Below are 25,531 nucleotides of genomic sequence, written 5' to 3' on the forward strand. Positions count from 1 at the left end.
CGACAAACTAGTATGACATGAATTCCTCAGGTTTTTCTAGTTTCATATGATACCAGTATCTTCACTAGCTTAACTTAACTAGCTTTAAAACTGAGCCTGCTACAACCTAAAAACCGCAAGATGCGTTAATGCCTTAAAGAAATTAGTTTAGCGTTAAAACTAATTTGCATTAAGGCATTATTATTATGTTAACTTAAACAAGGTTAAATTCGTTTGAACGCCACTAATTTGTTTAACGCAACTTGCAAGTTTTAGATTGTTTTAGGTTCTAGCTGGTTTTGAAGTTAGAGTTTAGGTACTAGTATCATATGAAACTAGAAAAACTGAAGGAATCCATCGGTACCAACAATGTCATACTAGCTTGTCGCCAAGAAGGCTAAATAACGCTCCAAACTTGCGCTGAATTTTGGCAAGGAAAAACTGGCATGGCCATTTTCCAAAGGTCCCTTGACCTCTGACTTCAAGATATGTGAATGAAAATAGGTTCTATGGGTACCCACGAGTCTCCTCTTTACAGACATGCCCACTTTATGATAATCACATGCAGTTTTGGGCAAATCATAGTCAAGTCAGCACACTGACACACTGACAGCTGTTGTTGCCTGTTGGGCTTGAATTAGACATGTTATAATTTGAGCATATTTGTTATGCTAAATGCAGTACATGTGATTGTTTCTGGACAATATTTGTCATTGTTTTGTGTTGTTAATTGATTTACAATAATAAATATATACATATATTTGCATAAAGCAGCATATTTGCCCACTCCCATGTTGATAAGAGTATTAAATACTTGACAAATCTCCCTTTAAGGTGCATTTCGAACAGATAAAGATGTGCGAGCCCTAAAATATATACATACAGTATATAAATATATATATATATATATTTATATATATATTCACGATAACAATGTTAAAGCATATTATCTATAAGTACTATATAAGCCATCATCATACTCCAGATCATTGTGTCCGTCGGTGGCTGCAGCTCTCAATACACCAATGAAAGCGTTATGATCTGGATATGCTATGCGTAGCTGTGACTTTGTTTAATTACATTATTTCACACAAGTGGAGATAAAATAGCCGTAGTGTGATCTCACCACATCTTGTGCGGCTGAGTGAGGAGCAAAACCAAATGAAGAGTGAGAGATGGAGAGTTTAAAAGACAGAGATGAGGAAGAAAGTGAAGGGGAGGATGAAGGAGCCCACTGAAGGTCTCTCGTTTCAGCAGCACAGACTGCTGATGAAGCCGAACTTCCAATATGCCACTACTTCAGCTCTGATGATTTCTCAATTTTACAGATATGGCCCGAGAAATGTGTGATTTGATGAAAATGTCAAATGGGATAACCACCAAATCATATGAGATGGGCTGCATTTTATTCCCTGACTATAAATCAAAAAGCAGACCCTCCAAAAATTAAAGTTGATTTAGTGATTTTGATTCAAAGTACGACTCTCCTGACTTGGAGGAAGATGGTGTGTCCTGCCGTGTGTCCCTTAAATTAAGATTTTCTTTTCATGCAGATTCTTCACATTCTCTCTGAGTTCGAGAGCTTGATTGTTGAAAGGAGCCCAGGCAATGTTTGAATGTAGCGCTCCAAGAGTAGTTTCGAAAGGGAACTCAAACAATTTATTCATAGAATGTGTTTCCATCCCAAATAGATTCCCCCTAATCTAAAACACTGCGTGAGTGTTTGGAAATATATGATGATTTAATTTTCTCCCAGTCTCAGGGTCATAAATAAATTTGCATTCTGTCAGCAAAATGGACTAACTGACTTGTAATTCATCAAACCCGCTGCTTAGCTGCTTAAACAGTTCAACACATGGTAACCTGATTTTTTTTTTTTCCTTTTTCTCTCAGAATTGCCTCACAGCTGTGTTCTGTAATAGGTGAGGAGGAAGAAAAAAGGAGCACTTACGTTTTAAAGACCTCATAAAACAATGAAATAAAGACGGGAAATGAACTCGGCGAATGGCACATTTCCATGCAGACTTTAATTCTGAAGAGACGCATTTGCACAAAGAATACATTTTGTTTAGCATTTTGAATGTAAACGTCAAGAAAGCTCAAAGAAAGACAAACTCTCACGGTATCTAATCGCGTCTAAATGAGGCGTGATTTGATAAAGATTCAGTATAAAAACAACATTTGCATTTGTTTCCCTTTTTAAATGGTAGCCTATTAATTCAAAATCCTGTATGTCTGACAATGAATCATATTTTATTGCAACCAACTTGGAAACGTGGATATGCCGCTTGATATACCTCTTCACTAGGCAAGTGACAGTAAAAGTGTCAAGCCAAACCATTTTTTCCCACAAGTTTTTTTTTCACCCTCCTCTACATTTCATTATTCTAAAAAAAAAAAAGTTTCCTGAAAGATGCTTCCTGCACCGACATTCTCTTGTTGTTTTGAATGTCACATTGTCTAAGCGTGCATGGGAGAGCAGACTTTGAATGATGTTGAATGTTTTATGACTCCCTGCTTTTGTGTCACTCCTTCCCAGAGCTGCTCTGAGACTCTGATAGGAGGACGTCATCTACAGCTGCTGGATGTGGCAGCGTAGGAGGAACACACAGGATAGCCACACTTAACATTTGTGGAGCTTCATTTCAAAATGCCACATATCAACCCTGGGAAAAATGTTACCTGAAATGTATCACTAAAGATCAATCTTTTAAAAAAAAAAAAACATGAGAAGGGCTTCAAAATGCTGCATATTGATCTGGGCTAAAAAGCTAAGAATTTCATCCACCGTATTTTGATTATTGTTTATTATTCCTTATAACATTTTTGCTAATTTCTAATCAGCCATCCAATTAGCAACTATTATATATTGTTTATTACAAGGATAGATGTACTATCTGTCATTACCATTGATGGAAAGTAACAAAGTACATTTACTCAACTACTGTGCTGTAAGTGCAATTTTTTAGGTTCTTGTAATTTCATTTTATACTACTTTCACTCCATACATTTCAGATGCAAATATTAAACTTTTTTACCCCACTATATTACAGTTGCTTGTTACTTTACGTTCCCTTCTATAAATTATCAGATGATACTATAAATTAAGGCTTTAACTAATTATTTTTTTCATTGTCCATCAATCTGATGATAATTTTCTCAATTAATGGAGTATCGTTTGGTCTATTAAACGTCGGAAAATAGTGTAAAATACCCATTGTAATTTCCTGACATCTTCTAATGTGTTCTCTTGACTGAAGTCTGAAGATAATTAGTTTATGATGATATAAAAATAGAGGAAGCTGCCACCAGAGAATGGTTGACTTTTCTGTTGAAAAATAATGACTAAATTATTAGTTTAGTTGCCAAATCATTTTCTCTTTATCGACTAATAATTTAAGTTCTATTATAAATATGATATGTTGCTCTACATAAACTACCCAACTGTATATATAGTAGTTCAAATTAGCAGCAACATTAAAATGCTGTTGAAAGGTTCAGTGTGTAGGATCTGGCGGCATCTAGTGGTGAGGCTGCAGATTGCAACCAGCTGAAAATTCTGCGTGTAGGAGAAGTACAGTGGCCGACACAAAAACATGAAAACGCGAATGTCCCTTTCTAGAGCCAGTGTTTGGTTTGTCCATTGTGGGCTACTGTAGAAACATGACAGCCGGCTACATGAAGAGGTCCCGCTCCCTATGTAGATATGAACGGCTCATTCTAAGGTAACGAAAACATAACGATTCTTATTTTCAGGTGATTATATACTAAAGATAACTTATTAATATTATATTCCATTCCTGCCAACAGATCCCCCTAAATGTTACACACTGTTCCTTTAATGCATCAGTGATAATAAACTAATGATATACAAAATATAATGCAATTGACAGAGGATATTCTGCCTCCATAATGAGTCATTTTACTTGTGATACTTTAAGTACCTATTATCTGATAATCATTTTCTACTTTTGCTTAAATAACATTTGAAAATGTAGGACTTTTACTTTTTAAGTAAAGGATATGAATACTTCTTCTACCGCTGGTCATTACTGAACTTGTACCATAATAGTTTTAACTGCTGTAATGTTACTGTACATAACCTTCCTTGGAGCAGATGGTAATTATAAATATATATACATCAAGGTTAGTTACATATGCTACAGTATGGGCTCTTACTGCTTGTTGCAACTATGATGGTGTTAATGAAAAATCTTAAGATTGCTAATAACTTCAGTTATCATTTTGTAACAATTTACACGTTCTTTAAAAATCCTGTGTGTCACTTTTTAAATTCATTTTCAAATCCAATGAACCATTTAATTAACACCAGAGATGTAAAAAAAAAAAAAACTGCCTTCACTAACACATGTTCAACCCTCAAAAAATATCAGACGAGAAAATCATTTAAACACGAGATGATAGATTACACATCTATAAATAACACATGGTGCAAACAGATGTACTGGAAATATTTAATTTGGGTTCAAATTCAAAAGAAATGACCTTCAGTGACTCAAACTATCTGCTTTACGTAAGTAAACGTGTCATATAACAAGAATAAATGAGACGTGCATTCGTCACATCACAACTCAATAATCTTTTGGACATTTGACATGCAAATAGATACAGTTACTATGTTAATGGAATGAACGGATTTTTCTGTCACACGACCCGCCCGGTTCAATGACACTTTAATTAACTAATATTTTCTGATCGTGTGGGTACTGTACAAGCAAGCTCTCTGTAAGATTTATGCCGCAATTACAGTATATTCCAGCACAAATGCATTTCTTGGAACCCCCGGTTCAACTTGGACATTGCCTTAATGTGATCCATTCTTGCCTCTGACTGCATTCATCTAAAGGGACGTTGACAATAAACAGCGGCCAGCGGACAAAGCACGTATGCGTTTAAATCTCTATTTTGCCTCATGGCGTCTGTTTGCGAGACGTCCAATCTATTTGTCTGAACACATTCTTGGAGAGGTGTCGTGTGATGGTATTGACAGAGACCAATCGGGAGGCAAGCGCACATATTGTTCACTCTGCACACATCCTGCTCATTCAATTCTGGGAAATTGCTCTGCCTCAAAAAAAGGTTGTCATTATTTTGTCACTCAGTGTCCCAGGTGACATTTACAGCAAATAACCTCACCGGCTAAAAGAAACGCCACGGAGAAAAATATGAAGTCGTGATTTCAACTATAGAAAGTGTCGGAGGAGCCAAAGTGTTGTCTGTAATATGATGAATAGAATAGAATTGAAATATTCATAATATATCTGTTTAAAAAAGATTTCACTTGAGTCAAGAAAATGACTACTTTAAATTTTAACGGAGTCATGCATAAACTTTAAATGATCATTAAATTTGTCTCGGTGGAGAATTAAATGTTTATCTTTTGCTTTGCTTAGCTCTCTGTAAAGATTTAAGTCACTTGATATCCATTTCCTGTTTTACCACAAACCATGTTTTCATGGCGTCGCTGTGGTGTGAAAAAAAAAGAAAAGAAAAGCCAGACTGGATGTAATCAAGGCTACGTGGTTATTTTTATACGTGGCAAGTTTTACAGGTGCTGCTATTAAGTTTGTACGGATGACGTCTTTCAGATTCCTTCTGAGTGCTGCACTCATGAGTCCTGTACTGTACCTGCCAAAAGGACAGATGGCTGCTTTACTGATCAAGCCAATTCAAGAAAATGCGGCCTTGAATTTGATGCAGGATTTTGGTGAAGGGTAGACCAGAGCTTAACCTGACTTCTTCTTCTTGTTCTTCTTCTTCTGTTATCTTCTTTTATAAGGTTATATTTTAAATAAGATATGTATACAGTTTTGTATCCTCAGCACCCAGGTGTGAATATAAACATGAATGAAATTATTCTGAATAGTATCTCACAGAAGGTGAACCCGCACAGATCACATAAATTCTACAGTCCCACTTAATGTTGACATTGGCGGATTTCTAGCTGAGATAACGAGTTTCACCGAGCTCTTACAAACTGAATACATCGCTCCCAACTCTTAAACTGAATACATCATATCAGAATATTAATGGAAATTGGAAACGTTGGCCCCAGCTGAAGAGCAAACCGCATGATCCAGGTCAACAGGCATTGATATTGCAGGCCTCATTCATTAAAAGGAAATACTTGAGCCTCCTGTTGGGGCGAGTTCCTCCCTGTGCGAGTCCTCAGATGGCAGTTCTACCGATTAAGCCGTTTCAAAAGCACGTTCTTGAGTTGGATGAGGGATAATATTTCCGCTCTATTACATACAGTATGCTACTCCATTAAGACAAAATGGTGTAAACGACAAATTCAATTTGGGCTGCAAATGAAATAAATTAAGGTGCTTTTTTTGTTGTTGTTTTATAGAACGCATAAAATATATCTAAAACTATCCTTGCTGCTGAGAGCAATGAGACACTAAATAGAACATTTTGTAACTGAAGATTAATTAAAATTAACCCTGATGTTCTTTTTATGGCCCTCTTAAACAGCTCACAAAACATACTCAACATTGTTTTATCACTACATTAATCATTAATGACTCTTCCTAATTTTGTGAGAATTGCTTATAAGTATGATTTTGAGTATTTGGTGTCTCGAAGCCCAAAAACATGGTTAAATACCATGTTTTTTTTTATATCTGTTATTGATTATGCAGCACTACTCCTCCCAGATCCCAGATAAGTATTTCAAAAGATCTTTTTGGAGTTTTATAACAGTTTGTTCTCCAGAGGTTTAACAGTGAGTGAGCCCAACAGGTAACATCACTATGTAGATTCTGCACTTTGTCAATGACTGACGTTTTGGAAAACAAAAGCACAAATATACATGTGTTCATGCCAACAGTAGTAGCATATATATAAAACATGAAATATTTCCTTATTTGGTGTGAAAAAAATGTACTGTAAATTCTGTATTTTGTCAACTTCATCAAATATGGATGCTCAGTTTGTGGCAAAGCGAAGGGTTACCACGTCAATAATAACTACATATTGGGATTTACTTAAAGGTGCCATTGATAATGTTGATAACATACAGCCATTAGGGTCACATTCTCCCTCCCCTTTACTTGACAACAAGTCATTGCCAGGCACTTACCGTCAGTCTCCGACACTTATCCGTTTTTTCTACACTAACTGACGACCCAGAGATACCACGTGATACCAACGTCGTTTTACTATTGGCTCACAATCCTTTTTAGAAGTGGGAACCAAACGTCTGATATCTCCCACAGAGATAAACAAAACATTAATTGCATTCATCATTCATTTTGAACCCGCCAACATTTTTTAAATGATTAATTCACAGTCATAATCATTTTTTTCAGGAAAATACATACTTTTATTCTGCACCTTTCTAAAGGCTATGTAGATGTATTATTAAAAAAAAAGAAGTTATCAATTAGACCTTTAAGAAGGTCAGTAAAAAAAAGAAGAAAATGTATTTGAAGAAAAATGGTTGATTTTTAGCAATTATTGTTCCTATTTTTTACACATACAGCATAGGGCTGGGAAATATATCAATATTATATTGATATTATATCAATATCATGATGTGAGACCAGATATTGTCTTAGTATTTGTATACTATAATATTGTGACATGGCACAAGTGTTGCCTTTTCCTGGTTTTAAAGGCTGCATTACAATAAATCAATGTAATTTTTCTGGATTTACCAGACTGTTCTAGCTGTTCTATTATTTGTCGTTACCCACTTAGTTATTATATCCACATTACTGATGATTATTTCTCTAAAACTTGGTCATGTTCCAAGCACAACTGTAACGTTACCTTACCTGATGTGTTTTTTGCAGCGACTCCTCGTCTTCTTATCAGTCGGGAGTGAAAGAACGACCAGGAACGATCTGTAAAGTAAAGGCAAAGTGTCAGAAATGGACTCTGATAGATAAACTCCTGCATATACATACTGTATATATATGTATATATATATACTTTCTAATTGTCCAGCACCATTAGAGGAGTAGCCCAAAACATAAAACAAATATATTGTGTTGTACAACAACATGCATATAGTTAAAATGTTATAAACATTTGCTGCAGGCTCTAAAGAATCCATTTAATTTATGTTGTACTGTGCGGTTATCTCTTAATAGTTCTGAAATTGTTTAGAAATCAAATAATGACAAATTATAATCAAAAAGGTAGAAATTAGTGCGGCGGACACAGAGGGACCACAGTCAAATTAAGTCAGAACAAACAGTCTGCAATGTATTATTGTTTAATTGAAATATAAATTAAGTTCTCATTCAACACATAATAAATTTAATTATTCCAAAAGTAGGAAAACAACCGAACAGGTTCCCTCATCAAATCATCATTCTGCATGCTGCCTCTTAAATCCTCCTTACAATTAAAGTCATTTAATTTAGTATGAGAATAGGGCTTCAGAGTAAACATGGTTTACAGCAGACAACCAACTACCGCACCATGCTACATCTTCATCCATAAGTAAACCAGCTTCACAATTTGCTTTAAGCATGTGCAGAGAGGTTGTCTTAGAAGCGTTGGACCTCCCAGCAATCATGAAAAATAAGGCAGTAAAAATAGTTCAAAGAGCCATAACAGCGGTTCTCAGAAAAATCCCTTTCATCATTTATCTGCTGAACCTCTCCATCAGCAGAAAGTGCTTCTGCGGCACTGTACCATCATCACAAACAAAGACAGATTTAGCCTAAAAAAGAAAAAAAAAAACCTTCACCGGTGGAGTTACATACTCACTAGCCAGGAACGGTAATGACAATTCTGCAAAGCTCACCCACGATAGATGTTGATTAAGTGCTGTCATGGTAACAATACTATGTGATATCAGCTTTGCTCACTGCCTTAAGCGTTTCATGTTGTCAACACCTGAAGCGCTGGATTAGTAAAAGCCTTAAGTGTGGGTTGTCTGAGAATGACATATTGTTAAATGTCCGCCAGCTATTGAGCTTGTGGGGTATCATCTGTAGCCCACAAACAGGGCTGAAATTGATGAATGATGCTGCTTGAAAGGACTTGTTTAGAGTTCAGTGAGACAAGCTGTCCCAGATAGATTCAGAAGATCACATGTCAACAGGATACAGAGATATTCTTACTGGACCAAGGTTGTATGTGTCAGAGAAATGTTATCCTGCTTCCTGACGGAGTTCATTTTTCTCCCTCAAGCGTCTGCTCCGCACCCCCATAGGACTGGATGACATATCAGCACAAAAGTTGCAGTGGTATTTTATACTGCATATAGGCAAACACAGGCTAGACAAAGGCCTTTGTGTGTGTGTGGGTGTGTGTGTGGGGGGGTCTAGTGCAGTGCTGTGAGCAAATCCAGCCACAATGTGCAACTAATTAACAAAAAAGAAAGCAAAAGGTGTGTGGACAGCTGCTGTGAGTGTAAACATGTATACAGACTGAGTGAGAAGAAAAAAGAAATCCTTGTTCAGTGTGACACAATGCAGAAAACATAGCCCTCTATAGTAAATATTACTTTATAAAACTTGGTGGTTCACTGGTGTAATAATAATAATAATAATAACTTTATTTATAAAGCACCTTAAAAAACAGAGTTTACAGTTTACAAGTGCTTTGGCGAAGGCAATATGACAACAGAAAGCCAAACAATGAGGCCAAACAAAAGCAAGACAAAACTCAGGTAACATTTAAACACATATAACAGTACAATAGATAAGAATAATAAAAACATATCAATTATATAAATACAAACAAAAATAAAAAGACAACAAAAGGACGACATCACATAAAAGCAAGTCTGTAAAAATGGGTTTTAAGAAGTGATTTAAAAGAGTGACATATGTAAATCTTAGTTGACTGATTTGTTGTTTTGATCTTAGTTGACTAAAATTTAAATTGTTATGCTTTTTTTCATGCTAAATTACTTATTTCTTAGAAAATCTTGTGAGCACATCTCTGGTAAACACAAGATTTAAAGTCGTGCTCTAACGATTAAATCAACTAATCGTATGAGTGTTAGTCGACTAACAGTTTCTTTGGTCGAGGACAGCCCTAGTAGGTGTATATACAAGTATATAACTGGATCCGGTTGTTGATTACCCTTTACTGATCACTGTTAATGACTTGACTTTATTAGTGACTCAACAGCAAGAGAGATTTTTCACAAACTGGCAACCCAAATGCTGTTCTTATTAATGCCTTATTGTTGCCAATTTACCAACAATAAATAAAACCTATAAGCCTAATATTAGTGTTTCTAATATTTTTTTTTCTCTTCCATATATGTAAATGAGATTGACAAAATGTCTCATCAAACAGTGGAGATTGTGTTCTGGTCATATTTGACCAATTTACCAATAAAAGTTCTCTCTCTGAAAAATATAGTTAATTCAATCTGACTGTCATAAGGTTCCATGACTTTGTCCACACAGGGCATCTGAACACACAAATTACACTTTGATCATTTTCGTTACATTTTGTGTGTTTTATTAAACTTTTACCTGTGGTGTCATTAGAAATGAATGTGTGAAACTACATTTAGTGTGAAAAATTGAGTTCAGACATGCCCATTCATCAAATGGACACAATTCCTCTCCCAGACTCCCATTGTCTTTAACCCTCTTTACTAATAAAACGTACCAATATATAAATTTTGACCGGGAACACAACTGATCTTACTTTGTGTCACTATATAAAAAATGTAAAGGGTTTCAAAACAAATGTCCTTGTTAAAATGTGTCATAAAGCAGTCTGTGATAAATGGAGTGACGCCTGCGAGCTAGTTCAGGCAGTCAACTCGAGCTGCACTGCTACATACACATGTGACATGCCTCACTCTCAATAACATAAGCCAAACGCACACTCCCAATTGGGCGGTCTGTTTGAGCTGCAAAATTCCCGCCTCTTCAATGCTGCTGCTGCACTGCATGAATACTGCTGCTGATTGCTCTTTCAGCCCCACCACCACCCCAGCATCCACCTGCAGGCTTCGACGGGGAAAAATATGTTTAATCATCTCTCCCAATATCTCATGTAATGATATCTGCAGGGAGTGATAAGGTCGGAGTCTAGACCCCAAACTCTAACAATGTTTCGCTGTTGAAATAAACATTTCAAACGTGAGTTGTCTGACTGAAATACTACAATATGTTTCATCTGAGTATTTGTTATAGTAAAAAAAATCCAATCATGCTTTTTTTTACTCAAAAACAAGTTGTAAGATCTCAGGTCAATGAGGCCTATAGGCCATAAATAGCAAATAGAAGTTCAAAACTTGTAATGTTCACAAGATCTAACACAATAAATTAGGTGATAATATACTGTTTGTAATATTATGGATTTATAATCAGCTATAACGGGGCGGTTGGACCGGGAGCACAAAACGAATGAACACGAAACAAACACATCAGGAGGGTTAAGTAAGGTAGTATTCATTGAGGAACTATTATACATTGCTTTACATCATACAGTAGTTTACATTCTTCTCATCACTCGGTGTACCATGACAACAGAAAATACTTGCTTCTGATTGCTCAATAGCCAATATCATCCATTATTACACGGCTGTGTTGGATACTCGATTCTGATTGGTCAATCGATGAGAGACCCTCCGGTGGAGTGCGGCATCGCCCTGTTGGGGTTTCTTTCACAACAATGACCAGCTCGCTGTACATTATCCCTTACATATCAAACTGCAGGTAACCATAGCAACAGTACAGTTCTTACATGTCACTTATGTGTCACGCTATGTTACCAGTTATTAACTCACTGGTTAAACCTTACAGGCTGCTTCCTATTTTTCTATTGGTACAATATATAGCCTGGTAATACACACACAGGGTGTTTCAATGTAGCAAATAAGCAGAAGAAAACACTTCACATCTTCACCAGATAGATAGACGGCTGTTTTTACACATCGTCCTTGATGTCATTGTAAAAAAAAAAAAAAAGTAAAGGTTGAATTCATCTTTGGTAATGTTGATAGTGAGCAAAGCAACACCTGAGACCTGGAGCAGTAAAAGGCTCTAAATCAAAGGATTCAACTGTTAGTGACGGTTCTCAGTCCATTAAAACCAATATATGCCACTTAGTGTTGAAGTTACAGCCCATCTGTGTGGCATTCCTGTTGCCTGCATTAACTTAAGATCCCATAAATCACATCAATACTGTTCAGACTTTAACGTCTCTGACAAACTTAAGGGCTGATTCAATCTTTATTGTACGGCTGTATATCACCATCAATCATATTGCATGGGCGACACTGAAAACACTATCTGGTACAATAGTTTGTTTGCATTTTGTGAAAGATACAGTTGTGTTGTTTGTAATAACATTTAGTTACAGTAGGAGAAAGTAAATTAAATGTTTAACTTTGTTTTTTTATGGGATGGTGGTGGTAGCACTTGAAAAAATTTTTTTTTACATTCAGGCGTATGGTTACATAATCAGTAAAAAAACATAAAATTGTCCAGTGAGGCTTGATTAAATGTCTAACTTAACGCACAATAGTAATGTTAGACAACCAGACAGTGTTACATAAACTGTCAGTCAACCACTGATGGTAGAAAACCCAAAGTGACTGTGAGAAATGGTCTATTTGGTCTTAATTCAGTCTTAAAATATAATATTTTCATTTTATTCATATAGCCTCAGGTTCTAGCCTTTTTATTTCTGAGTCATCTTTGAGTGAGGTGATCTATCACCTCAAAGCCTGTGAATCACACAGTGATTCTAGTTTTCATATTTTATCAAGAAATGTGTTTAAGAGAAAATCATTTGTATTTTATTGTTAGGATTGTTGTAATGGTTGTCTCTCTTTGTTAATCAATTTCTGTCTGCAGTGCACAGTGAGTTTTCAGACTGTTGTGTGAAAGACTGTTATATGCAGATGGCAGCTACGATATGATATGTATGAATGTCCAATTAAAATTGTATTTAGGAACCAAGTAATCTTTGCTCTGAAGTCAAATTAGTTTTGCCGGACTGTCAAATGGCTGTAATTACCTTTATTACTATATGTAACACATTTTAATTAGAGTTCCTAATACAACCTAAGTAAATAACCCTGGCGTTTTATGTGCTTGATTTTTAAAAAAATTCAAAGTAAACTCAGTATTGTGTTATCACCCAACTTGATTAGAAGATAGGTAGTTGGCATTCTTTACTGTTTCATGTGTAAAATACAAAGAATCATTAAAAAACTGCATTTTGGGTCCAACATATTTAAATGCGCCAACTTATTAAATATGTAAAAAGGACAGCTGCACAGTAGTAAACATGTAGACTGTTAGGTATTAGCATAAATTAGCACGTTCAAGTCTTAATTAAAGGAAATGTTGATGACATGTTGCTTAATTTGTTATCATGGTGGAAATTTGTAGTAATTTCTGCTGGAGCATCAAATGGGAATCATTTAAAATACACCACAATTTGTGTATTCTGACTATAGACTCTATAAAGATGGACGACATGACAGCTCCCCAAAAGTGAAGCCAAAACATCTCGATCGCCCCCTGGTGGCTGGCTGCAGTATAGGTCACAAAGCACTGCCATTTTAGGTAGTTCTTATCAAGCTGATGCATGTTCAAGTGTTCATTTTTCTCATAAGTTTGGCTTTAATTAGCTATTTGATGCTATAAAAAGGAGGTGAGACGTCATGATTGACAGCTGCTCTGAGTGAAGTAGTCACGGAGCCGGAGGCTCGGGAATTGTACAAGACAGGAGTTGTAACTTTAATTTTCCATAACCGTCATGAGTCTGTGTGATAGAACGTGTCAATTTGATCTTTATACAGTAGAGATATTATGCTTAGTTGTTGTGTCTCTCTAGCCAAACAGCCACCGTGGTGCTAATGTAGTAGCTAGGTGGCTCACGATAACAAGCTGCGGCCATGCTTTGCGTGTGATTGGTTCGGGCGGGTATGTGGGCGGGACCTCTACACCATGACTCCAGGCCCCCAATCACTAGTGTGCAGACTCCGGCTCCAAATAACTTATACATCTCAAGATGACAGCTCCCATATCCGGGATATCTTGGCTTTACTTTTGTACAGTGGAGTATATCATGACACAAAAAAAATTGCAATTATCCTTCTTTTGCCATATCAACCTGCCATATTGATGGAGTGCAAAGTCCTGTAACAAGTTATTGTGTTATCAGTGCAGGGAGCAGAGCCAGAGAGGTCAGCACAATGAGTGGTTGTAAGCTTTTAAAATAACCTATTTAACTTGTCCCTTACTATTTGCATAGTGCAAGTCCAGAGTCTTACTGCCCCTTATCATGAATTTCAAATTTCATATACTGAATGTTGTCAGAGAGGGAGATGTGATTGAAGTATCCTGGTGGTAGAAGTGATTGGATATTGAGTCTGAAATGCCACGACGAGTGAGTGACATGTGCTGCACACACAGCAGGACTGACGGGTTGGAAACAACATCAACAATGCATGTGTAATGGCAGCGACAACACTGTAAGCCCTCAAAGTCTGACACCCCACGTTATATCCAAGATTACACCATCTAGAGTTAATGACGCGGAGAATAAAGTGTTTTTTTATCATACAGCACAGTACAAATAATTGCTCTTCACATTACCCAAGAGCATGAAATTATGGTTTTAGAAAAATATATAAGTTTAGAATATTGCAAAGTTATAAGATTAAGGGCTTTGGACAGCATCATCTATTATCCAGAGAGAGGGTGAGTTAAGTGAACAGAAAAATAAGTGCTGTTTCAAGCCCATCTGAGCCGAGCCCAAATTAACTACTAACAGTTTGACCTACTTCATACCCAGCGGGCCTGATATTTTTTTTTTTATATATTTGCTGATGAGGCCAAAGAAGAAAGTCGCATTAAGTGCAGGGAAGGAGGCTAGTCTTTGAAAAACAAATATTTGCAAAAGTGAATAAACAGAGCTGGGCACAGCCACATACATACATACATAAATAACCTCAAACGGCCTTTTGACCTCGGCCTAATTGGCTTACCTGATTGGTTAACACCTTCTACTTGACTCATTACATGCTACGAGAGAGTGTGGTGTTGAATTGTATTAATTACTGTACTGTATGTGGTGAATAATGTAGCAGCATTGGCCTTAGTATTTGTGCTATTTATAGTAGGCACTGGCAGTTGTGTCACTGCAAACATTACCTGAAATAAAAAGACCTGACACAAACCTTGTCAGTTAGCCACTGTGAGGATAATCTATTTTTCATGGAAGGAAAGCCGACGGGGATTTAATTTTTATTACTGCCAGGCACCCAGTTAGTCTCAGATCTATGAAAAACTAATAGAAACACAAATGTGCACACACACACACAAACCCCATAAAGTAAACAATGTTTAGGAAAAACAAACACCACCGCGAGCCCAGAGAGGAAATCGAGGCTCAGAACTAAATTCTTGGATGTGGCGGCGCTTTCCCCTAACGGCAGCCCAATCTGCTGGAACCTATCCCTGTGGATGATTTCTCATGAGCCATGTGATCTCACAGACACACACACACACACACACACACACACATATTCTATTACTGGATATGTATTCATCAGACCGTGGTGCCATTAGGACAAACAGGTTAGCTTTTTAAGGCTATCAATAAAGGCAGACATCCATCAGTTGGTTGTTGTGCTCACCTCTCTGAAAGTTCCCAGGGGTAAACTGCTTTTTTAGCATTCACAATATGATGTCTCACTTTAAAGGATTTGTTTTACTCACCGCCACTGTGACAGCTTTACAATAAATAACCTGATTACTCTAAGATGTTAAACTCGGAGCTGAAATTCAGGTTGCAAAGCTTGCTCAGATGCTTGATCTTTTCAGCTTTTTGTGCGATATTTCACCAGAAAAACTAATTTTCCCTTCAGGACTCGAGCCACCGCGTCCTGCGTTAACCCTGTAAACCCCAAAGCAGCCAGGAATAGCAGTGTACACGCATTGCGTATAATAGGATAGTTCTGTTTTAGCACCTGTCATACATCACAAAGCAGCTAATTTAAATATTACTGCACCGACTGAAAGAGTTTGAGAGACACTTACAGCACGTTTCACTAAGCAACCACCTTGTTTAACTGCTGTTAAAGACCTGCAGTACATTGAAGGTTACTTGTATTTTCATTGTATAACTACATGTCACGTTTTACGTTTTGGTAATTAATAAATTACACCACATATTAGCTTTATTGTTGTGTGAAGTACAAACAGTGTGACATATGTGCAAACATTGAACTAGACAGGCTGTTTCAGGCTGTCACTTTTGACAGTGTGACTTGTTTATGTTAATAAATACCTAGAATATTGGACAACTCTCAGTCCCAGATGTGCAATTAGACCCAAAAGAGGACATCTTCACTGACAATGTGGCCTAGCTGGGTATTTGCTATTAAGCTGTCAGATTCCCTTTTTTTAAATAACCTGAAGCAAACCATGATTGCCTAACCTGTTGATTATAACATGAAATGGACAAATGGCAGACGATTTCTGATAAAGGGATTTCAGCAATTAGCAGGAGGTAGGTTTTCTACTGATTGCATCTTTTTATATTTCAAACAAGCCTAATCTGGTAACAAGTATTTAAAAAAAATAATGTTTGGTATCTATTCCAACATGATATCAAGACCAGGGCTGTCAATTGATTAGAATATTTAATCGCAATTAATTGCATGATGCTCCATAGTTAATCACCATTAATCACAAATTAATCACACATTTTTTATCTGTTCAAAATGTACCTTAAAAGGGAGACTTGTCAAGTATTTAATACTCTTATCAACATGGGAGTGAGCAAATTTGCTTGCTTTACGCAAATATATGTATATATTTATTACTGAAAACAACACAAAACAATGACAAATATTGTCCAGAAACCCTCACAGGTACTGCATTTAGCATAAAAACTATGCTTAAATCATAACACGGCAAACTGCAGCCCAACAGGCAACAACAGCTGTCAGTGTGTCAGTGTGCTGACTTGACTATGACTTGCCCAAAACTGCATGTGATTTTCATAAAGTGGGCATGTCTGTAAAGGGGAGACTCGTTGGTACCCATAGAACCCATTTTCATTCACATATCTTCAGGTCAGAGGTCAAGGGACCGCTTTGAAAATGGCCATGACAGTTTGTTTGCTTTGACAGCCCTAATTAAGACTAATAGCTGTCCTTCTATATAATACTATTATTATTCTAAGACTATTGATAATACAATTTAAAATTGGCATCGCTTTATATTATATTTCCACTGGATAAATGGCAATTACTGTACATTTTAGTTTGACTGAATATTCTTTGAATTCATTTGCAAATAAATTAAATTTCTAAGACTTATAAGACTGTTGCTCTTTTATTTTTTCTTCATATTTAAGCTTCAGCAATCCTGGCTTCTATAGCTGCCGGGCTTAGATACAGTATATAGCCATCACAATAACATTCTGACAGATGTGGAGGGATCAGACATGATCTCCTTGATCGATTCATCAGGTGAAATGTTAAGCTCGGCTGCAGAAGCCGGTATTAACAATAAGACTTCATTGCGCCTCTGAAAACTGAGAAGTAGCTCATGACAACAGGAGTTTTGAAGAAGGATGAACAGTAAAGTATGTGTTTTGTCTGGTGTTTGAAAATGGCGAAAAAGTATAGTCTCTCTAGTTCTCTCTACTGTATGGTGAAATAATGCCGTAGAATTAAAACTGTGTTTGATATAAAGAGATCTGGTATGGTTTTATTTAACAAAGCTGACATATTATTCTGGTGGTATTCATCTAGTAGGTTTATAAGAGCTCATTTCAGCACCAGGAGCTGTCCACAGTCTGGTGAAGAATGCAGCTCAGGCTCCTTTTGCCTGAATCTCTCCACAATGAAGGTATTGATTACCCAAACCAGATGATAAATTAAGACTCCACTTGGGTCTCATATTTATGTCATTAGCCAGCATAGATTTATGAATGCTTGATGTAAGCTGAAAAGGCAAAAATTTCAGACATCAATAATTATGGCGGAGGGCCAGATTCGACACCCAGTCCTCTACTCTCTGACTTCTAGCTTAAGTATAAGAGACAACTAACAAATCCAAAGCAAAATCTCAGCGAGCTCATGTGTATTTTAGACTGATCTCTGGGTCAGAGGTTTTTGACTCTGGTATCCCCGTAGCCCTGGGCTAACCCACACTTTGGCTCAAGGGCTTACATTGACTTAAGGTTAGAGATTCACACTTGAAGATCACAGCTCTGGGTTAACATTTTCACAACTCTAACAATACTTGAATTGTTAAGGGTTTTTTGGGCAACAAACATTCATCCATTGCTTTTGTTTTACAACAGATGACATGATAGTGTAGGGATGTCACGATACCAGACATTTAGTAGTCCATACCAATATCAGTGATATTCAATTCCACGATTCTCTATACCAATTCAATACCACAGTAAAAAATAAAAGTAAAACAATACATCCCATGAACTTCAACATACACTCCTTTATTACTGTTTGCAAATTGATAAATAAACCCTGATGATCTGCCTCAATTATTATGAGGGAAATTTTCTATCATCCCAACAGGACACTGTTAATCTCGAGTCCTGATCCCTGGTACTAACAGTACCTGCGGTACTGTAGAAAAACGAGTACTGTCACGTTTTCAGAATTTTGCTATCGACTTGGTACCGTTTTGTTTCTTATGAAATCCCTATTATAGTGATATTCAATTGGAGGAGATCCCATAAAAAAATATAAAGAAAATTGCTCTAGAGTTGGCTTTTGTTAGCCACAAGCTAACAAAATTTAAGGTTCAAAATTCTGGGCTAAGGGTTTTAACTATCACCAGTTCAGAAATCCATATCTCATCCTCTTAATGATCAAAAATCAGACAAAAAGAATGACATTGGAGGCCCGATAGCTGAATGTTTCTACTATTAAATGCACTATAGCTGCACAACAAATTTTTCAGCCTGACATCCTATCATCCAGAATTGGACCGGCCATCTGGTGGTATCTGCTGTCCACCGCCTGGCCAACCTGGACCGACACATAGCGGACAAACAAAGACCTGTGTCTGACAACTGGCCCAGGTGAGTGAGCTGCAGGTCCAATGCAATCATAACAGAAACACACATTGGTCATAATTCAACTGTTCATTGCCATTATAGTGTAAATATAAAGTTCTATACTGATAAAAAAGAGTAATAACTAATTAAGATTGATTTAGAGGGGGTTGGTGGGTAATTTTCATTTCCAGTCCATCCCTGATGTCATTTAGGCGAGTCGGCAAACAAGAAAACTACGCCATTAATGCGATTGTTGTTATTCTTGGCTTTTTTCCTCCTAGTTTTCACCATCATAAAAATTAATTGTGCTCAACATGTCATAATTGCCAAACTGCTGAGCTTTACATTCCTCCAGTGTGCTGGCAGAGCTGCTCTCCAACACACACCCACAGGACCAGCAGCAGAACCACCGACAAAAAGCCCTGAAAATATGTCCTTTCAACTCAATAACGCTCACACCGCAGTCACTCTAAAACACCGTGACTTTTACTGTTCCTCACATGTGTGTCCTTGTTTATGCTCCTGCTGCCTAAGCTGGAAACGTGTCACATGTTTCCTGCCACAAACTCATTAGAATATATTTAAAATCAGCCTTAAACCGCTGCCATCAGAGGATTCCCTTATGCTGAAAGACTTGGCAAAAAAGAGGAACATTAGGTCCAAGCTGAAATATCCTTTCAGAAACTCAAACTCACACAACCCTGAGGCAAAATAAGTCATAAGAAGATGACCTTTGAAAGTACCTTCAACTAAACTCCTTATAAGTCCTGTCATGGTAAATTTCCCTGGGCATGTGTTATTTTCTGCATCCACAGACATTTCTATCAAAGGAATTTGAAAGATAAGTAAAGCAGCAAAGGCAGCTGCCAAAATTTACTGTCTAGCTCCTTAGTAACTGATGTTTTACGAGTGTGTATTTTTCTGTGTTTAACGTGGCTGTCAATTCAGGCTGACAATGTGCAATAAGAAATGAAAACGAGGCATAGTCAATGAATTGTTTTCCTATATTATTGATGCAGTTAATGAATAAAACTTACTTTTTTCATAAGAAACATGGAGAGTGGGGCTGTCAAGTCTCCTTTGAAGGCTAAAGAGATCTTTCTGGGAGATTTTTGACCTTGTTTTGAGTCTCTTCTTTCAGTTTGTGAGACTTTAAAGGCATTTTACAACTCCAAGGAATTGTCTCATCTTCTCGCTATTTGGCGAATGATCTTCGCTCCCTCTTTGATACGACTTGCATTCAGAGTAGAACCTGATAAATCTGAATTCCAGGGCAAGCTTGCCACACCTGGGAATTCTGTTCTCACAAGACGCAGTTTTTTTCAAATTCAGATGAGTTTTCCCCCTTGAAATCAGGTGGCAGGGGAAGTGTAATGTTTTCAGCGAAGTACGGGTTCAGGAAGAGCCACGGTCATCTGGGGAATTTCCAATACGAAGGTAAAATGATTGGCCTCAAAATAAAATCCGGGATCCATGTATAGTAGGGCCTTGAGACTGGAAGTCATCACAGGGGGGCTCATTAAAAAACATTCCTCTTCAGGGAATCAACAAGAACATACAGTAAGCTATTTGCTCTCCAATCTGAATTGAAGGCTGCAGCAGCTTGGAGCCTTCTGGAATATTTGGGCCTGGTCATTACTAGATGACTTCACCAGCAGAGCCAGGAAATGCACTCCGTAACGCTTCTTAGGATAATCAGTCTGCTATGCTTTATATTTGCAATGAATGGACATAAAGTGCCAGCAAACAAGATGAGTTTTGGCTCTGATGCCTTTTGCTGTGAGTTATATAAATGGTTGACCCACAAAGCTGACCCAATATGAGAAGCAAGTTATGTTTCTGTCTTGATTTACAGTTGTTGTGTGGCTTAAGTATCATCATTACAGCAGCGGCACTCAGGGTAAGTATCCACAGTAAATGGATCCTCGTTGGCTTGTCTCGTGGCTGAGGTGCAGTGTGAAATATGGGAGAATACCACTGAGGATATCAATACAGCGACGGTTTAAAATCTTTACATCGTATATGATTTATGGTATTATCACATTATGTTTGAAAATCTGCATTAACTGATTTTTTTGGACACTTGGAGGTGAACACAACTCTGACATTATTATCACCATTTCAGTTGATATGGCAAACTTGTTAGCAAGCAGTTTACACGTCTTTACACGTCCAGCAGATATGGAGCGCCGTGAGTATTTGTTTGAAATCATGCTTCTGGCTACCACGCGAATCTAAGCCCAATATTCACTCTCTGTTTAGCTCTGGTTTTAGTGTCCACCCACATCGGAGGGAAATATCTGGCTCTTTAGCTGCTAAATACTCCACTATGTTCACCAGGTAGCTGCTAACATTCTCTGTCTGTAGTTGCATACTTTTGGGATGGGGCATACAGTGAGTTTTTGCCACAGACTATATAAGAAGTGGACGTAGTCACCGTGACATCACCCATTGGTTTGTGGGCTGCTGTTTTGAAGCATCAAGTTCGGCATTTCGGCAATTGACATTTGTTTTTTGTCTGTCGCCTTCTTGGTTTTTGGCCGTCTTGTTTTTTTGCAACCAGAAGTGACACAAGAGGATGGAGCTAAGTACAACTGAATGCTGAATAAGACATTTTTAGGCAACCCAAAATGTTACAATTAACTTTCATAAACTGAAAACACACTGTGAAAGGGTTCATTCTTAAGTTCTAAGACAGAAACTCGGACAACACCCAGACCGGACAACGCCTTGGTAGCGACCTGGTAGCCACGCCCTGACGTATACCATGCTTTATAGTCTATTTGACTCTAAATGGGACCATCATTTGCTAAATGAACATTCTGCTGTATTGAAGAAGACTTGTAACTAGCGATTGAGACCATAAACTCATGTTTACAATGTTTACTGAGGCAATAAATTAAATGAGAAGTAGGCTCATTTTCTCATAGACTTCTATACAATCAGACTTCTTTTTTGCAACCAGAGGAGTCGCCACCTGCTGGCTGTTAGAAAGAATGCAAGTTTAAGACACTTCCTCATTGGCTTCACTTTTCAGACCCGGAGGTTGCCCACTGGTTTTTACCCCCCTTTTTGGCTAAAAACTGCTTCATGCTTTGGTTAAAAACAGTGTTATGAGAGCGGTGAGAGGGAACCAAAAGAGTAAAGTGTCAGTACAGAAAACAAAAACAATGAGCTGATAGATGCTATAGCTCGGAGTCGGATAATTCTCTGTTGTTTTATCATTACAGGCAACCCCTTTTATAAACAATAAGTGATGTGATCCATTGATAGTGTAAATGTCTTCATTGTAGCTGCTTAAAAGGAACAGTTCGGCATTTGGGAAATAAACTTATGTGCCTTCCTGCTAAGAGTTAGATGAGAAGATTGATACCACTCTAACATGTTGGACCTGCAGCCAACAGCTTCTTAGCTTAGCTTAGCAGAAAGCCCGGCAGCAGGGGTAAACAGCTAGCCTGGCTCAGCCCAGAGGTAGCAAGTCTTTATGCAAAGCCAAGCTAACTGTCTCCTGGCTCCAGCTTCATCTTCAACACAGATGTGAGAGTCGATCTTCTTGTCTAACTCTAGTAACTGTATTTCCCAAAATGTCAAACTAGTCCTTTAAGCATGTTAGATGAGTACTGTACTCTGTAAAAGAGAGTTTTAGAGGTGCAGCTGCCGAGTAACCATTCAACCCATTGTGGTGAAAAAACAGGAAAATAAAACAATTTATGACCGCAATAAAAGCACTATTGTCAAAGCATCCGGATGGTTTTGATGTTGAGGAGATGACTAAACACTGCCATTAGGCCCAGGCTCACAGTTAGAGACTCGAGAGCTTGGGAGAGCTCAGAACAACAAACAGATTCGTATCCATGTACTGTGGACGTGTTATTATTCCTTTGCCTCTTTTGCAGCCAACCACCTGTTCCTTTGTTTACTTGCCAGACTCTTCATAGATGGAATAATCTTTGGAGACAAGAGGGCTTGTACCATACCAGACATGATACTCTAGCTAGCGCCTGCTGAAAATCAATCTGCAGCCAGATTATTGCACCAAAGAGTCAGAGAAAACAAACAAATACTTATTTCCATAATTAATCAAGTGCACATGGAAGTGCTTCACTTTTTCCTTGTAGACAAAGATAAGCTTCTGGTTGTTGTTGTTGTTGCAGAATATCAATTTTGGCTCATATCTTACAGTACACTGAATGCACTCTGTTGTTGCTTAGTGTTATCCAGCATTTCTAATATTTTATTTACCACATTTAGTTTTTTTAAATAATCATCCCAAGGTTTACTGACTGAACCAAGCAACATATTGGTTTAGTTTTTATAAATCACACTTCGTTCAACTCTTGTTCCGCTGCACAACTTCTTGTGAAATTCTTTTTTTAACATCCCTCAGACAAGATTTCGAAGAACAAACAGTGACTCAGTGACAGACTGATGCTTATTACTCCCTCACCCTCTCGTTCTCCTGCAGAGTTTCGGAGTTTCGTTCAGTTTCTCACCTGCCATGCCTGTGTGGCTTCTGGCACTGAATAGTTGGGCTGTGATTTTCTGGCAGGCATGCATCAACACATCTCCATCTTTAGCTTTGTGACGACTCAGTCTCACGGATGGTGTGTTGGAGAGCACCCTGCAGGAAAACAGCACCGACGCCAATCTGAAGGGGCCCCTCCACCCCCGCAGCTTGCCTTGAGATGGCCCTCCTGTTGTTTCTCCAGGCAGCTCTGCTCAAACATCATGACAAAATTGAGGAGAGATGTTTCCCAATGATATGTCAGTAACACCAGCAATAATGGGGAGTACAGGTTAGACCATTATTTGAATAATACCTCTAGTTATCGCCATTCGCACCTGTGTGCGTCGCATTCAAGCCACGTTCACACCACAATAAGAGGAATACACAGTAAATTATAATTAGCAATTATCACCAATGCACAATACAATTAAATTGGTTTTAACAGCCTGCCAATGAGCCAATTTCAAGCTGTTTGCATATTTTTGATATGATATTAACCCAAATTTTTTCCCGTGTCATATTTTTCTTCCCTAACAAATATGAATTTATGTATTCAAGCGCTTTGAGTGGTCAGAAGACTAGAAAAGCGCTATATAAATGCAAGTCCATTTACCATGTATCTGAATGTTTCTGGATCAACAAGACTAAGGTCAACTAAAACCTTTACTAACCTAAAATAATATCATGTTCAGGTGTTGGTAAGCTATTAAATGTATAATAATGTTTGGCCTCGGCTCAATGAGCGAGTGAGGGAGAGAGAGAGAGAGCAGCAATGGTCGAGCGAGCTATAGGGTGAATGAAGAGAGGGAGCGGCGTTAGTGAGAACAAAGCAGTAGCTCTGACAGTGACAAATAAACACAACCACATCCCCGCACAACTCCGGTGAAACTCAAACAGACACAGCGATACCAGCCACTCTGCACACAGCAGAGGAGAGACAGAGGAGCGAGGGAAACACTGGAGCACATGCACATAAAAACATACAATCCGAAATATGGCTGCTTTGTATCTTACCGAGTTAAAGGGGGTCTTGTGCCTCGGTAGCAGACGTCGAGGGGCGTGACAAAGCGGCGGTATTTTGATGACCGGAAAATGCTGCACTCCCTGCGCACTGTTATTGGCTGGTTGTTACACCTCACATGGGGCCCAAAGGCTCTTTGTTGACGCTCAGAAGATTCTCGAACACAGCAAAATAATAGGAAAAGAAAAAATACAGGCAGATGGCTGCAGGGTCTCTATAAATACAGACACCCCCGCACACTTCTAGTGGGTCATAAGTGATGATTGGGAGGGATTAGTTTTGTATGAGTAAACATGTTTTTTAGAAAATTCCTGCATGTTGTACTGTACCTTTATGCTAACAGTATGCTAACAGTTAGCTACTGTAATTTGCTAACCCGGCATAATGGCAGCCTATGTGTTCTTCATGGTTGACACGATTTTCTGTTCCAAATATCAATGTTATTTAAAGTATAAGATGACGATATTCTATTTTTTTCTTATTGTCAACAAATCCCAGAAAAGACCCGCCACCAACGATAACTTGCTCCTACTAACAAGTACTGTCTATGTATAGAAATGCTGATATAACTACAGTACTTCCTCTGTGCAATTGAGCTCTGTTGTTGTCCAACAACTATTAAAAACACAATAATGACCACACTGTTGCCCTGGGTGGGTGACATGTTTTGTCAATGCCACATTAATAATCCTGTTGCTGTAAACACTCCCTAGAGCACCAAATGTGTATTATTCCGCAGCTGAAAATAGTCCCCGACAAATGTATTAGTACTCCCGTTTGAATAATGTTCACTAAAAAAGTACAGTGTGTGGAAGTAAATTAGCATAAAACATTAACATGTATCATTTATGCCATGTCCTTCATTCCTTAACTGATAAGTCTTGCTCTGTCAGCATAAGTTACACATGTGTGCTGGAGTCTACTGGTCTGACTTCAGTCTTTGTTAGGAGTCATAAATCGGCACCTGTGTCAGGGCCTTATGGAAAATGACATATATAGGCTATGGTGGACCA

The 25,531-nt window shown here is 37.9% G+C and overlaps 1 protein-coding gene across 5 annotated transcripts in view; it reads right to left on the bottom strand.

Annotated features, from left to right (window-relative positions):
* Window positions 1-25,531, bottom strand: part of unc5a (unc-5 netrin receptor A) — a 312,108-nt gene that overhangs the window by 145,545 nt on the left and 141,032 nt on the right. For all 5 annotated transcript variants that reach the window (XM_074648267.1, XM_074648265.1, XM_074648266.1 and 2 more), the window contains one exon: window positions 7,782-7,850. In XM_074648267.1, coding sequence (XP_074504368.1) covers window positions 7,782-7,850 — 69 coding nt within the window. The remainder of the gene's footprint in view (window positions 1-7,781; window positions 7,851-25,531) is intronic.

This window comes from Sebastes fasciatus, chromosome 10 (assembly GCF_043250625.1).
Source record: "Sebastes fasciatus isolate fSebFas1 chromosome 10, fSebFas1.pri, whole genome shotgun sequence".
NCBI classification, from domain to species: domain Eukaryota; kingdom Metazoa; phylum Chordata; class Actinopteri; order Perciformes; family Sebastidae; genus Sebastes; species Sebastes fasciatus.